The sequence below is a fragment of the Theropithecus gelada genome, chromosome 15 (genome assembly GCF_003255815.1).
Source record: "Theropithecus gelada isolate Dixy chromosome 15, Tgel_1.0, whole genome shotgun sequence".
NCBI classification, from domain to species: domain Eukaryota; kingdom Metazoa; phylum Chordata; class Mammalia; order Primates; family Cercopithecidae; genus Theropithecus; species Theropithecus gelada.
This window is the reverse complement of record NC_037683.1, coordinates 45205790-45221191: the sequence shown is the minus strand read 5'-3', so window position 1 is coordinate 45221191 and position 15402 is coordinate 45205790. Positions and strand designations below refer to the sequence as shown.

Below are 15402 nucleotides of genomic sequence, written 5' to 3'. Positions count from 1 at the left end.
AAAAAAAAAAAAAAAAAAAAAAGATAAACTTTCTGGCTGGGCGCAATGGCTCACGCCTATAATCCCAGCACTTTGGGAGGCCAAAGCAGGTGGATCACCTGAGGTCCGGAGTTCAAGACCAGCCTGGCCAACATGGTGAAACCCTGTCTCTACTAAAAACACAAAAAAATTAGCTGGGCGCGGTGGCAGGCACCTGTAATCCCAGCTACTCAGGAGGCTGAGGCAGGAGAATCACTTGAACCCAGAAGGTGGAGGTTGTGGTGAGCTGGGATGACACCACTGCACTCCAGCCTGGGCAACAACAGCGAAACTCCATCTCAAAAAATAAAAGAAGAAGATAAACTTTCTTCCACATTCTGGAGGGAAGGACAGGCCTCATCCAAGAAGGTTCCCTGATCAAGTCCCCTCTCACTCTCTTCCCATGTCGGAGAAAACGTGCCTTCTGCCCTCTCCCAGAAGGGCTCTGAGCAGAGCCGGGAGGGTGTTGCGATGGAAACAGATTCTCCTCCCTGAAGCCCAGGATCTAGAGTGTGTGGGGGCGGCTATGCCCAGCACCATAACCGTGTCCTACCCAGCAGAGGCATCACTCAACTTGTAGGAGAAAGACTAACATCCTCACCTCAGTCTACAAGACCAGGCCCACCTCCCCAGCACCACCCCCCGCCCGTCCCTGAGCCACAGCCACGCCCGCTCTCTCCGTTCCTCAATCTGCTGCCTCCCTCTCAACTCAGGGCCTTCGCACTTGCTGTCCCCTCTGCCAGGCACTTCCCTCCACCCCCACACCCCTTCTCCTTGCTCCCAAACCCTTCAGGCTCAGCATAAATACCTTTCTCCCAGGAGGCCACTGTGGCTCAGCCTTTCCTTTAGGCTCTCAGAGAACCTCAGACACCTCCTCCTCAGCACCAAGCACACCTGTAACCCATGACCCTTCAGGAAATTCTTTTATTGGGATTCTTCTGCAAGTCTGTAAGCTCCCTGAGGGGAGGTCCAAGCCCATCTTGTTCACTGATGTGACCCGGTGCATGGCTCCATGGCTTGTACAAAGTAGACACTCATCGTATTTGTTATGTGAATGCATGTCTTGCAGGATGGCCTTAGGTAAGTTGCTCTGCTTCTCTGGACCTTGGTTTAACCCTCTGAAAACAAAGTGGCTAGAAGGTCTGCAAGAGCTCTCACAGAAACTGCTCGGACACAGACAGACTGTCATAGACAGGTGGCCCCAGAGGCCCTGCTCTTCCCTCACCACCCACGGTTCTCTCCAGCACGTCGCCTCTCCATGGGAGCTGTGCAGGGAGCCTACACTATTTGGAATGACTTTTTGGAGAAAATTCAGAAGTATCCTCTAATTAGCATTTAGTGGAAGCTCAGTGCCGCCAGTTCTCACCACTAGTACCAGCGAGGAAAGTGCTGGGGAAAGTTATTGTCTGTGGGGTCTCTCTGGTTGGCCCACCAGGTGGGAGCTCTTGGCGATCCAGAGCCATGTCTAGCCTGCAAGGTTATCTGTCAAGCCCCTGGCACACACTGGGTGTCAGGAAATAGTCCTATGAATTGAATCTGGTACTCCAGGGACGTTAGTTAGGCCTCAGGAGCCTCTCACTGGGCCGAGCCTCGTGATCCCATCTCTATAGTCACAGGTAGTGACTACTCCGCCCAGGGTATAGCAGACAGCCAGTCAGCCAGGGCTGGCCCTCCTGCTTTCTCCCTCTCTTGCAAATAACCCAGGTGGGAGTTTGTGCAATGAGACATTTCTTTATCTCCAGACTCTTGGATTCAGTTACTAAAAGTATGACAGGGTGACCTGGTGAGAGGGCAGACAGTGGGATACCTGCCTGCTCCGTCATTCCATTGTTCACGGCCAGTGAGCCCCCAGGCCACGTGCTGGTTACATATTTCCACCATCACCCTGACTGACAAGATAATGACCCAAGACCACCTTAAGTGTCCCGGAAGATCATCACACCCTTCTATCCAGAGAGTCCTTGGAAAGGACACGAGAGCAGCCAGAGAAGTCACCCACCCGCCGGCTGGCCAGCAACTGGAGCCCCAGACAAGCCCTCCCGGCCTCGTGGGATGTAGTGACTGCCCAAGTTTGGCCAAGAACACTGAAGAGACCTCTCTGAGAAGAACCTGGTGTGCCCTCACCCACACCCCCCTGCCAGATGACTCTGCCTTCAGGAAAGTGGCTGGGCCGGTGTGGCAGTGGTAGGTGTGGCGGGCATGCATCACGGGGCGTACCTGTTCAGGCTTGATGGGCTCTGTGGTGGTGAAGATGTCTGAGTAGTGCTGCCTCTCAAACACGCGGTCCAGCACCTCCAGCTGCTGCTGTGTGAACAAGTCTCCCCGCATCTGCTTCCGGAGGAAATCTCTGCCTGGAAGTGAGTGGCCGTTCGGCACCGGAGACTCCTGAATACCTTTGATGAGCAGGAGAGAGGAAGGGTGAATGGAGGTTATACACGTTGCTAAAGAAAGACAGGTCAGACCCTGAGACTACAAAGAGGACCTAACCCCAACTCCCTCCCTGACCAAAGAAGACACCGGCAGGGGCTCAGGTAAGGCACCGCCTTGCCCAAGGTCACCTGCTTGGTAAGTGCAGGGCCAGCCTCCCGCAGCCATGTGCCAGGGACTGTGCAAAGTCCTTTTGACATGCATCATCTCATCTAATCCTCGTGAGGACCCTCAAAGTAGGTTATTCTCCCCACTTTGCAGATGAGAAGATTGAGACCTAGAGAGATTTATTGGTTTGCCTGAGAATTCGAGCTTGGGTTGACCCGCAGGCCTAGTCATCAGGTGCTCCTGCCCCTCCTGTCCTAAAGACACTCCTGGGAGGTACAGTTTTTCCCAGAGTTGAGGTCCTTACCCTGGACATTTGCTACCACATCATGTGATCGGTCAGTGAAACACTGTGCTAGGAAGACTGTAGGAAAACGGGACTCTCATACAATTCTGGTGGAAGTGGTAACAACACCTGTGCTAGACAAGTCGACAAATCTGTCAAAACCATAAATGCACTTTCCCTTCAATATAGCAATTGCACTTCTGGGAATTTATTTTACAGCTCAACTTACACATGTGAGAAGTGATGTATGTACAAGGTTCTTGTAGCAAAAGACTGGAAACAACCCGAGAGTTTATTTGGGGGCGGGGGCTGGTTAACGCAGCCAGGCATACTTGCATAATGGAAAACTGTGCAGCCGCAGAAAGGAATGAGGCTTCCTTCTGTGAATTGATATGAAAAGATCTTCAAGATACATTGTTACGTTAAAAAATAAAAAACAAGGTACAGCACAGCATGTATAATGTACAACCTTTTGTGTAAAAAGGAAGAAAATAAGACTATGTGCAATATGGATCTCTCCAAAGGATATATGAGAATGAGCAGTGGTTGCTCATTCAGGGAGGTAGGAAGTGAGTGAGTGGAGGTGAGGGGGAGAGACTTTTCTCGGCATGTTTTTCTTTGGTTTGGTTTGGCTTCAGAAGTTTAAATGTACTGCCTATTACAAAATGTAAATTAAGTAAGTATAAGATTAAACTCCCTCTGTGTTCTGTATTGTTAGCTATTCACACTGTAACAGTCTCTGGTGATGATGCTTACATGTCAAAAGAAATATTATGAATTATCAATAAAGAAACAAATGCGATGAAATATCTTCTGTTGAGTCTCAAGCTGGAACTGTTCAAAATAAAATCAAGCACAGAGGGCAAATGTTTCCAGCGAGCAAATGGCCTCAGAGGGTACATCATTCCCCAGGGCTCTCTGGGACCACATTGCTCACACAAGGCTGACCAGAGGCTTTTTGAAACCCAGGCCCAGAGGTGAGGCATCTGGGACATCTTCCTGCAGTCAGGAAGCCCTGGGGAAAACCAGCATGGGTCTGCTCTCATGCGAAAAGGTGCCCTTACTCAAGGCCTTGTCTGACCCCCGCCCCCACCAGCACACTCCTGCCCTAGACTGGACTTCATCCGTCATGGCCAGCTCCCATTCATGTGAGGAATGAGGCCAGACTAAGGAGCATGAAGCAGTGGGATGTGGTGTCACCAAGACTCAGCCAAAAGTCAGTGCTTCCTCAACTGTACTTATCTGGAGACAACTGCAATGCTGACATCTGAACAAAGATAGCAGCTTTGTGTTTTGGCCTTTCAGATCCCCTGTAGAAGCCAACAGGCTCAGAGGACCCAGCATCCTCTATAGGAAGGGCCTTCAGAGGCAGCTCACGAGCCCTCTGAGAAAATGGATTCCCCACTAATTTTGACCCAAGAGGATACTGTAGGCTGGGCCACAGCCTGAGTCACCAGATGCTCCCACATGTGGGCCAAGGCAGAAGTTGGTCTCTCTGACCGACGTTCCCCAGCCTGAAGCCTAGGCCCCTCCTCTAGCAGCCCGTGACCCTGGCCTTCCACAAGGCAGGTGCCTGCTCCTGCCCAGAGGACATCATCCTCAGAGACCCTTCTCCCATCATGGCCCATCCCCACAGGGACCATTCCCACAAGGTCACCAAGACTAGCAGATACGGGAGCTCATGGCCCAGTCTGTCTGCCCTGCAGTGTTCTTCCATTGGTCAGCACCTACCAAATGATCCTTTTCTCAAAGGTTCTCTGCACACACATGCACAGGCACATGCACACAAGGAAAGACGGCTCAGTTTTTCCTACTCAGCTGTGGCTCTGCCCAGTCATCCTGGTCCCAGTCACTCCTGCGAAAGCATGATGTTGGCCTTGGTCCCCAGTGCACCCCCAAGTTCCTCCCTGTCAGAAGGGGCACATCACTTTCAAAAAGCTTCTCCCTCCACCAGCTTTGGTTATACTTCCCAGCCCCAACCCTGCCAGCCAGGCCCAAAACTCTTAGTGAAGCCTCCTTCCCGTCAGCCATCTCCTAACGACTCCTGCCGAGGCCTGGCTCTGTCCCCAGCAGGGCAGTGCCCAGCTTCTCCGGCCCACTCAGGCTGCTCCATCACACCCCCTCAACTCTGCCCCTCTAGGGGGTCTCTCCCAGCCAGCCAGGCCATCCTCCCAGAGACATCCTCAGGCTTGATCCCTTTCCCACGGGACTCATGGGCCAGGCTCTTTCCACAGCTCAGAGGGAATGGATCCACTGAGGGCCCCTGTGGGCAAGGTCACTGTCTGGTCACCCAGTAGAGCCCAGCACAGAGTAAAGGCTCAGGGCACACAGGCCCTCAAGTGTACACACAACGGGTGTTAGGAGACCCTCCCCTGAGGACACCACACAGCCTCTGAGCACAGGCAGCCTTGCTGGACCCGCGCCCCTCTCTGCAGAGTCTCCCCAGAAGCGAACTGGCTGCATCCTGCTCTGTTTCTTTGAGAGTCAGCCACAGCCCCTGTCAACTGAGCCTGTAAGGATATCCAGGCTGCCAGGCACAGTGGCTCATGCCTGTCATTCCAGCACCTGGGAGGCTGAGGCAGGTAGACTTTCCTGGAAGGGCTGTGAGCTGGGCAGAGCCCACCTCTCTGGGCACTCACCCTGTCCCACGATTGCCCTCACCACTCTCGCCCCACCAGCACCTCGCTTGCTTCCTTTACTAGGGAAATAAAGGCAATAGTGTCTGTCATTTCCTTAAGAAGGCTTCGGACACTCCAAAACACATAGTCAGTTATTCATTGGTTTAACGAATATTGATAAAATATTTACTCTGTATCAGGTAATATTTTTAAGTAAATACATTTTAAAAATAAACAAAAACAGGGGATACAGTGATGACCAAGACAAACCTCTCTCTCTACAATCTACAGAGGGCAGCCCACTTTAGTCAAGTAATCACACGAATAAACATAGGATTACAAACAACTGTGACTGATACTAGGGTGAAAAGAGAGCATAAAAATATATCTATGTGACCATGTGTAATGGGGAGGGGAGTGGCCTCCTGTGAGAGGAGTCAGGGAAGTCTCCAAGAGGAATTGCATGGAAGAGTGAGGAGTGACCAGGGAAAGGGGGTGGGGCAGAGAGGGTGCCAGACCGGGGAGACAAAGGGCCAGTACAAAGGCCCTGAGAGAAGGGGGTGAAAGGAACAGAGGGAGAGAGGGAAGAGGCCCCAGGAGAATCTGGAGAGGCTGGGAGGGATCGAGCCAGACAACCCCAGAGGCCAGAGAGAGGATCTGAGCCTTGCTGCAGGAGTCTTGAGGAGCTACTGGAAGTGCTGAGGAAGCATGTGCCCTCCACATTTCTCAGTCCCAGGGCCCAAATCGCTCGTTTCTTTAGGTCGGGGCATGCTTTCTAAACTCAGTTCCCAAGCCTCCTCTTTTGGTACTAGGGGCCGGCGGAAGTAGGAGCTTGCATTTGTGGGTGTTTAAAGGTGATACGCTGATTGGCCTGTTGAGCCGCAGGTGATCCACTGTGCCCATATGGAATGGAAACCATCTCCCAGGGACACAGGCATTGTTTTTCAGACAGACACAGCCAGAAGGCACACGTGTCTCCTCCTCCAGGATTCCTTCCTTCATGCCCCAGCCGGTCCTCCAGCTCCCGTTCTTAGGGCTCTGACCACTTTCTCCCTTACCTTAGAAACCACGTCCCCTGGACCCTTCACTCCCACACTGTGCTATGAGCTACCTTCGGGGGAAAGGTGGGAGGTAATTCATCTCTCTCTCCTCCAAAGCGAATATCTGTGGATTAAATGAACGAATTGGTACTACCTGTGACTAGTGTGACATGCACCATCACTCTGCATGTCTGATCTGAAAATGTCAGGATCCCTCCATCTGACCTCACTCATTCATCATTCTTCCCTCCACCAAGCTTAGTGAGTGCTAATGCCAGGGACACAGTGATGGGCAAAAGCTGACCCAGCCATCGTCCTCATGGAGTTATGTCCAGAGGAGGTGGCAAACAGTAATTGAAAATAATCGGACCAGTAAAGGTGCAAGTATCAACCAAAGTAAGTACTCTGAAGGAAAAAGCACATGGTCCTAAGAGGTCAGGGACCCTCTGTCCTGCCTCTGATGTGGCACACAGTGGGTCCTCAGTGAGAATGAACCAACAAACAGATTATATGCTCAGAGACAGCTGCAAAAATGAATACCCCAAATCAGCCCCTGCACAAGGGCAGGTCTGAACCTCCAGGCCTCCGGTGTAAGCTTCCGTAGCATTTCTCATCTGCACCGTGAAGATGTTGTCTGACTTAATTGGAGAATGTGGTCTTGGAGGCAGGCTACAGAAATGCTCAGACCCATTTTATTCCAGGGAGAAAAGTCTGAACTCACAATGTGAATGGTATGCTTAAATATATGGACAGACATGGGCGAAAGTACAAAGGTATACCGGGGGCATGGTATCTTTAAATCTTTTTTTTTCTACTCCAAATCAAATAATATGTAATAGACCCAGTGCTGGGCTTAGTCAACCATGGCTCGTAGAATTAACATTCTGGAAGCTAGCTTCAGGGGAGCAAGGGGCAGGAAGCCCCGTCTCGGGGAGCAAAGAAATGCTGGCTTTAAATTTCAGGTTAAACCAATGTTATTCACAACCCAGCTTTGAAGCTAAAAGCTTTACACAATCGGGTCTGGTCACGCAAAAAGGGAGGAAGCAAAATCGCCTCAGATTCCCATCTGTCAAGAGAAAGCTGTCTCTTGTGTGTCTTAAAAGATCATAAACCCATTCCATTTTCTTCAGAGCGCAGCAGATTCAGGGGTTTTGCATTTTTCTTGGAGGGTTCTGGTTTGTTTCTTTAAAAATTATCATGCACCTTATGTCTGTAGACACTCACTGGGAGGAAAAATATAAAAACAAACATGAATCTCTGAAATCCCTTCTAGCATCATGGCTTTTGGGATGTAACCCCATCTGGAGGCTGTAGAGCCCCAGGAAAGCAGGCTAGAGCCACCAGGTCAGCCTCCAGCCTTTCTCAGAGTCCAGTTCCTCTCCACAACCCAGGCCTAGGCCAGAGCCCTTATACAGCTTCCTTCATCCTCACAGCTGCTCCTTAGCATGGCAGGGCAGTAGCAGGGCCCAGTAGGAAAAGGGTTGGGAGCCAGCAGTCCTGGCTTCTAGCCCCAGCTCTGCCCTTACTTGCTGTGTGGGCCCAGGCAAGTTCCTCTCCCTCTGAACCTCAGAGGCAGCGATAGTAAGCTAAGGTAGCTGAGTTGATCATTTCTAACCCCTTTCTCCACCAAAATCCACCCGGATTTTGTCTGCTAAGTAGTATTAAATGACCGTTGACTTATTTTCCCATTTTGGTTGTTGTGCAGTCTTTATAGGGGACTCCCTGGCTATAATCCATCCCACCCCTAAGAGACTGCCTGAGCCAACCAAGAGGATCCCATTCTCTTGAATGAGCACTCATGTGATGAGAGGCCTGTTGGCTGGGGGCAGTGGGAGTGCTGGGGGAAAGTCAGAGACAGGAATAACTCTCTTTTTTCTTCACAGGGATATATTTACTCTTAAACTATTTGAAACTATGAAAATAGACTGGGCACGGTGGCTCATGGCTGTAATCCCAGCACTTTGGGAGGCCGAGGCAGGTGAATCACTTGAGGTCAGGAGTTCGAGACCAGCCTGGCCAACATGGTGAAACCCCCACTCTACTAAAAATACAAAAATTAGCCGGGCGTGGTAGTGGGCGCCCCTAATCTCAGCTACTCAGGAGGCTGAGGCATGAGAATCTCTTGAACCCAGGAGATGGAGTTTGCAGTGAGCCAAGATTGCACCATTGCACTCCAGCCTGGGCAATAGAGCAAGATTCAGTCTCAAAAAAAAGGAAAGAAAGAAAGAAAAGAAAAGAAAAGAAGAAACTGTGAGAATAACTCCCAGATCCCATTCCTGTTTTATGCACTACAACACCCCCACCTTACCCAGGGTCCAGGGCTGTCTCTAGATGAGCCCAGTTTGCTGCTTGTAACCACAGGCCTCTGGCACTGCCTGTACTCCTAGACTTGTCTCCCTTGTGAGGATGCAGGACAGAGCAGGTCCTGATGGGTCATCTGCCACAGGAGTACAGAGTTGGGGTGACTGGCAAGATGAACTGATGTGACTTGGGGCATTTTTCCAGTTTGGGTCAAGTGAGCCCAAAGAGCTTGGAGTTGGCATCTTCAGGTGGCTGCAATGGCTAATTCTCAAAACAACCTATAAAGCAGAGATCCACCAAATTCAGACCATGCTAATTTGTAACTTTAAATAATTATTTCAGGCTGAGAGCAGTGGTTCCTGCCTATAATCCCAGCACTTTGGGAGGCCAAGGTGGGAGGATCATTTGAGGCCAGGAGTTCAAGACCAGCCTTGGCAACATGTTGAGATCCCCATCTCTACAAAAAAATAAAAATAAAAAATGGCTGGGTGTGGTGGCTCATGCCTGTAATCCCAGCACTTTGGGAGGCCAAGGCGGGCGGATCACCTGAGGTCAGGAGTTCAAGACCAGCCTGGCCAACATGGTAAAATCCTGTCTCTACTAAAAATACAAAAATTAGCCATGTGTGGTGGTGCCCACCTGCAGCTACTCGGGAGGCTGAAGCAAGAGAATCACTTGAACCCAGGAGGCAGAGGTTTTGGTGAGCCAGGATCATGCCATTGCACTCCAGCCTGGGCAACACAGTAAGATTCTGTCTCAAAAATAACAGTAATAATAAAATTAAGAAGTTAGCCAGGGTGTGGTGGTGCAGGCCTGTAGTCCCAGCTACTTGAGAGGCTGAGGCAAGAGGATTGCTAGAGCCCAGGAGTTTAAGGCTTCAGTGAGCTATGGTGGCACCACTGCATGTTAGTTAGCCTGTGTGACAGAACAAGACTCTGTCTCTTAAAAAAAAAAAAACAAATAATTTTTTAAAAGGGATAGGAAGCCAGGGGATTTGTTCTGGGACATGTTAGCAAAACTCCTTGTGCAAGATTAGGAGAGCATCGTCTGTCAATAGCAAAGAACGAAGTGGGGCTGACAGAGATAACAGGGTTGCAAAGCTCCCCACACCCCCTGTTCTCACCCCGGAGAGAGCGCTGTTCAGTGCCAGGCACCGAGCCAACTTATTTGTGCATTCTTCAGTTTCTTTGACCCTCAGAACATCTCTATGAAGTATGTATTCTTATTCCATTTTACAGATGAGAAAACTGAGGCTCAGAGAGCTTGAGTCACTGAGGTCACTCAGCTCAAAGTGGCAATGCTGGGATTTGTACCTAGGTCTCTTATCTGCAGATCCAACACTCGGGACACCTCCCTTTATTCTTCCTGTCAGCTGCTAAGACGAAAGCCCTCAGTCCCCTCATCTGTAAACTGAAAGTAACAGTATGCAGGACAACTCGTGGGGCTTTTGTGAGGATTAAATGAGATCATCTCCATGACACTTTAACATGGCGCCTGGCACAGAGTTTAGTGTCCAAATAATGCTAGCTGCTGTCACCCTCATTTTCATCAAGAAAACCCTTTCAAGGCTCCCTGGGGACAAAGCCTGAGCCCCTGAGGCCTCGACGACCTGCCCCTCTAGTCAGGGTCACCCCCCACTTCACCCCAGAAAGCCACCCCAGCAGGCCGTTTGTCAGCCCTCATGTGTCCCTTCACCACTGCTCCCCAGTGCCCCCAGACATTCTGCACCCTCTGCTGGCATGCCCTTCCCTCCTGCCCAGCAAGACTCAGTCTAAAAACTGCCTCCTCTCTGAAGCCTGCCTCCAAATCCAAAGGCTGAATTCACCACCCTTTCTTCTGGGTCTCCTCAGCATGTTCCACAGGCCACCACTATGGCCTGGATTTTACTCTTCACAAACCATCCTGTGAACTCAGTCCTCCTGGAATCTCCACTTTACAGTTAAGGAAGCTGGCACAGAGAGACGAAGTAATTTGCCCAAGATAACACAGCAGAGCATTCGCACAGCTCCTACATGCACTAAAGTGAAGTTGAGCACTGTGGCAGACCCGGTACAGAACAGTGGGGAAGCCTGGGCACTCCGAACTCATGTGGGTCCAGGTTCAAATCCCAGCACTCTGTCTCTCACAAGCCCATGATATTTGAGCAACTTCTTTAACTGCTCTAATCCTCAATTTTCTTATCTGTAGAATGGAATAATAATAGTGTCTGGAGTTGATGAGAGAATTTAATGAGAATACATGTAAAATACTTAGCATAACTCAATAGTATGCGCTCAATAAACATGAGCTGTTTCTAGAATTAGTATTTTTTTCCCTGCTAAAGTATGAGTTGAGGGCAGCGCCCCTGTCTCATTTACCTCAAGCATAGGAGATGCTAATCAATGTTTGTTGACTGAATGATTAAGCTAGAAAGGCTTGTATGGCTCCGAAGTCAGCACTAGGACAGTGGCTGGCATCATCGGAGAACTCAGGAGTGACCTCTATTATATCAGTGATCTCAGAGGAGGAAAAAGTGAAACAACTAAGAGTTTATGTCCCACCTACTTCTAAGACAGATTTGAGGCTGTTCATAAAATTTTGAACTAGAGTGGATGATAAACTACTAAAACTCAGTTGAGCTCTAAGCTCCCTGGCAGCATATACCAAAAGGAAAATGCAGCAAGTCATATATTGCTCAGAGTCCAACAACAACAACAAAATGCTGTTCACAGGCTCAAGCTCAAACTCATTACAGAGCTTCGATTCTCTGCATGGTGCTGTTTGGGGTGCTTACAGTGACCTGGAGATGACTAACAACAGGGAGGGGGGTCCTGGAGGAGGGACAATAAGAGTCAGGACTGGGAAACAAGATGCCAAGCTAAGAGATGGGATTCCAGGTAGAGGTAATCAAGTTAAGTTGGCAAATGCTTCTAGGACATCTACTATGAGCCAGGCCCCATGCTGGGGATGAGGGTGGCTGGGCTGGAAATGTCCCTTGGTGGCCCGGAACAAAAATCAATGTTCTGAGTCATTTTCTAAATCCTGTCCTAAACTGGGGCTGCAGACTGAGAAAAATCAAGGTGGCATGGAGAAAGATTCCATTGAAACTACCATTATTCAGCCATTAGTTTCACTCAATCTTTCTTCTCGGAGAAGGAAAACGCGAAATTGTAAAATTGCCAAATACGTTCAGGTTTGACCAGAGTGAATCTGATTGTGCTGGGTGTTACCCAATGAGTCATAGGCTGTCAGTGTGAGAAAGGCCCCAAGGGCTGGTGATTCCACATTTGAGGATGGCAAAGGGGAGGCCAGACGGCAAAGGGATCTGTCAGGGGCCAGACAGCAGATTCAAGGTAAGCTTGGATATGAGGCTTCTGACTCCTGCCTCAAGCATCCTGGATCCGTTGATCCCTGAGCAACATACAAGTATCTGGCCCTGGGCTTCCCACCAGAACTACAGAGAGCTTCAAGTCTTAGCCCCCGTCTCCTAGTGGAGGACGAAGACAAGTGAATAATTGCAATGTAGTACGATAAGTGCTAGGAGCCTAAGAAGCAGACATAGCCCTAGGAGCCTAATGGAAGTGGCCAGACCCTATTCAGAGCTCACTCTGCGAGACACTGTTCTAAGCACCTTCCCTATTGGATCCTCACGAAAACCCTAAGATGTCAAGTCTGTTATTGCTTCCTCCCATTTTACAGATGAGGAAACTGAGGCAGAGGGTTAAACAACTTGCCTAGTCACAGGATCCAAAGATTGGGGGGTAGGGGGAAGGAAGGAAAAAAAAGAGTAACTTGCCCAAGATCACACAGCTAAGAAGTGGAGAAGCTAGGGTCCGAACTCAAGCAGTCTGGTTCCAGAGTCTGCTCCACACTCACTCACTCCACTTAATTCAGACTAAGGGCAAGTGTAGCCCAAGAACGGCCCCCTGGAAAAGATATAGCCTGAGTCTTTTTTGGGGGCTTTTTTTTTGAGACGGAGTCTCACCCTGTTGTCCAGTCTGGATGTGCAATGGCACCATCTTGGCTCACTGCAACCTCTGCCTCCCAGGTTCAAGCGATTCTCCTGCCTCAGGCTCCCAAGTAGCTGGGACTACAGGTATGCACCACCACACCTGACTAATTTTTTGCATTTTAAGTAGAGACCGAGTTTCACCATGTTGGCCAGACTGGCCTCCCAAAGTGCTGGGATTACAGGCATGAACTACTGCGTCCAGGCTTACCCTGAGTCTTAAGGATGGAGTTAGCCAAAGAAATGCCCAGGGAAGAGGAATTGCATTCCAACCAGAGGGAACAGCATCTGCGACAGCCTGGAGGCACAGAAAGCATGGTGCAGGGGACCGGCTATAATTCAGCATGATTAGAATTCAGGAGTTGCAGGAGGGGAAAGGGGGTGAAGTGTGAGAGGCTCTTCCCTCTCTGTCGAGCTGTTCAGCATCACTATCCATTATCCAGAACCTAATATACACTCTGATATACAAACAGTGCAAATACATTATTGAAGCTTTCATGGTGTTGGTATGAAGAGATGGGATTTCTTTGTGCTAAAATGAATCAAGACGACCTCAAAGAAGAGGCAGAAAGGAAGTAATACCTGATGCATTGCCACAGGGCAAGTCTGTTCTCTCTAATCCATACTGTCCAAGTCCATTACCTCATACAGTAGTCCCTAATTACCCCACCTTACAGAGGGATATGCACACTAATTAGAAAGGATGTTAACCGCCATAGTGAAAATATTCTGAAGCAAATGAAATATTACTGGGAGCAAAAGGGTGATTTGTTTCTGTAAATTGTGCTTTTAAATGAGATCAAAGAATGCGAAAGGCTTCGTTTTAATTATACCTGGAAGGACTTCTGCATACATCCCGTTTATGGCCTTCGTGCACACAGCAGTCTGTCTCCCATCCCCCACTGCACAGAAACAAATAAATAAATAAAAGCGCTTAAAAATCATATTTACTCTGATATCTTTGCATTACCCCCATTTGAGTTTTTAAATTACTGTCTGTATTTTTTTTCCCAAGGACGATATAACTAAAAAGAAGGTTCGTATTTGAAGTGTATCTATCTGATCATTGCACAAATGTTTTCAGGAGAAATCACTATATTTCTCCAAGATGGGTATGGGTTTTGTCATAGATCAAAGTGAGAGGGAGGAAAAAAAAGATAAATCATCAGAGATCCAAAAATACTTTTCATTTGGAGAAGATATCAGGCCATTTCGATGGGGCTGATGGAGTCCCTGTTCTGTCTCCATTACCTGCAGCAGGCAGCCCCAGCCAGCAGCCAACTACCAAGATTATATTCCCCATAAGATGGTCCCCGATATCTATATATATATATATGATCTTCAACCTCTATTGATTGACCAATTTCACAAGCAAAGACTGGTGAAATGAAGCTGAAATGAACATCATGCTTTAACTCATTGAACCTATCAGGCCTGAGTTAATCTGACTGTCCACTGTCTCTGATAGAATTCAATTGATCAATCATGTTTCGGTGATAGTACCATTTCACTGGCTTATTGCTTCTTCATTTCAGAGCTTGACCTGTTAGATGTACTCGGACTGGCTTGACTCCTCTTGGATACACAGAGATCAGCCTCTGTCTGCCAACGTGTGTCATCTCCTGTCCCAGTTGAAAAGAACTCAAGAGGCTTTTGTGTATGTCTGTGGTGTGTTTTTCCACCAAATACACACACAGGAATGGTGGATTTATGAGGGCGTGGAACTGAACAAGCACAACTTATAAGAAGGGCTCTTCATTATTCAGAGAAGCACCATTATTTCCCTCTCCTGTAGTTAAATTGACTTGTTTGGGCTCTGTACCCTATATGGGCATATTCTTGTATTACACTGGCAAGTGTGCATGCCTAGACATCTGAAAAGGATAACAGCAACAAAATAATAACAATCACACCCCTCAAATACATATTCCTGTGGAACATGAAACATTCATCAGCTTATCTGATTCTCATGATAATCTCAGGGGATGGGCAGGAGATTACAATTCCATTTTGCAGATGAGAAAATGGGCTCAGAGAGGGAATGTGGCCTGCCCAGGGTCACACAGCAGAGTGATCAGGCCAAGTGAGACTGAGAGCCCTGGTGTCTCAACTCCTCAGTGCCTTGTACCCCAATGAGGCCAGTCTCCAGGTAATTTCAGAATTACTGAGCCATTTTGGACAAATCGCTTTGTCCCCAGCTCACTGGATGAAAGAAACATCCCCAAAATTCAAATCAGAGAATTCTGGAACTTGGAGTGGATTCCAAGCCTGTCTGCAGCTCCTTGTGCAACTTGGAAACTGAGGCTCAGAAGGCAATAAACTGTTGCGCCAAATCACCAAGATACTCAGCAGCCTAACAGAGACTTGAACTTGGGTCCCAGGTCCTCAGCTCAAGACTTTTTCCACTTTCTCTCAATGCCTCCCTAATTTATGTCAAAACAATGAGCTTCTATCAACAGAGAGGACTTCATTCTCTACTGTCAACATGGCCCAATGCACTGCTACGGTTCCTTCGTGGCATTTAATTTAATTTTCCCAACTCCAAGCCAAGACTATGCTTAGGGAAATCAGGAAAGCGGCTTGCCCCGGTGGCTGCCTGAGGGAGGTGGCTCTTGGAGG

At 48.8% G+C, this 15402-nt stretch overlaps 1 protein-coding gene across 9 annotated transcripts in view; it reads right to left on the bottom strand.

The window, feature by feature from the left end:
* Positions 1–15402, bottom strand: part of PAX5 (paired box 5) — a 201462-nt gene that overhangs the window by 130668 nt on the left and 55392 nt on the right. For all 9 annotated transcript variants that reach the window (XM_025360528.1, XM_025360529.1, XM_025360530.1 and 6 more), the window contains one exon: positions 2236–2411. In XM_025360528.1, coding sequence (XP_025216313.1) covers positions 2236–2411 — 176 coding nt within the window. The remainder of the gene's footprint in view (positions 1–2235; positions 2412–15402) is intronic.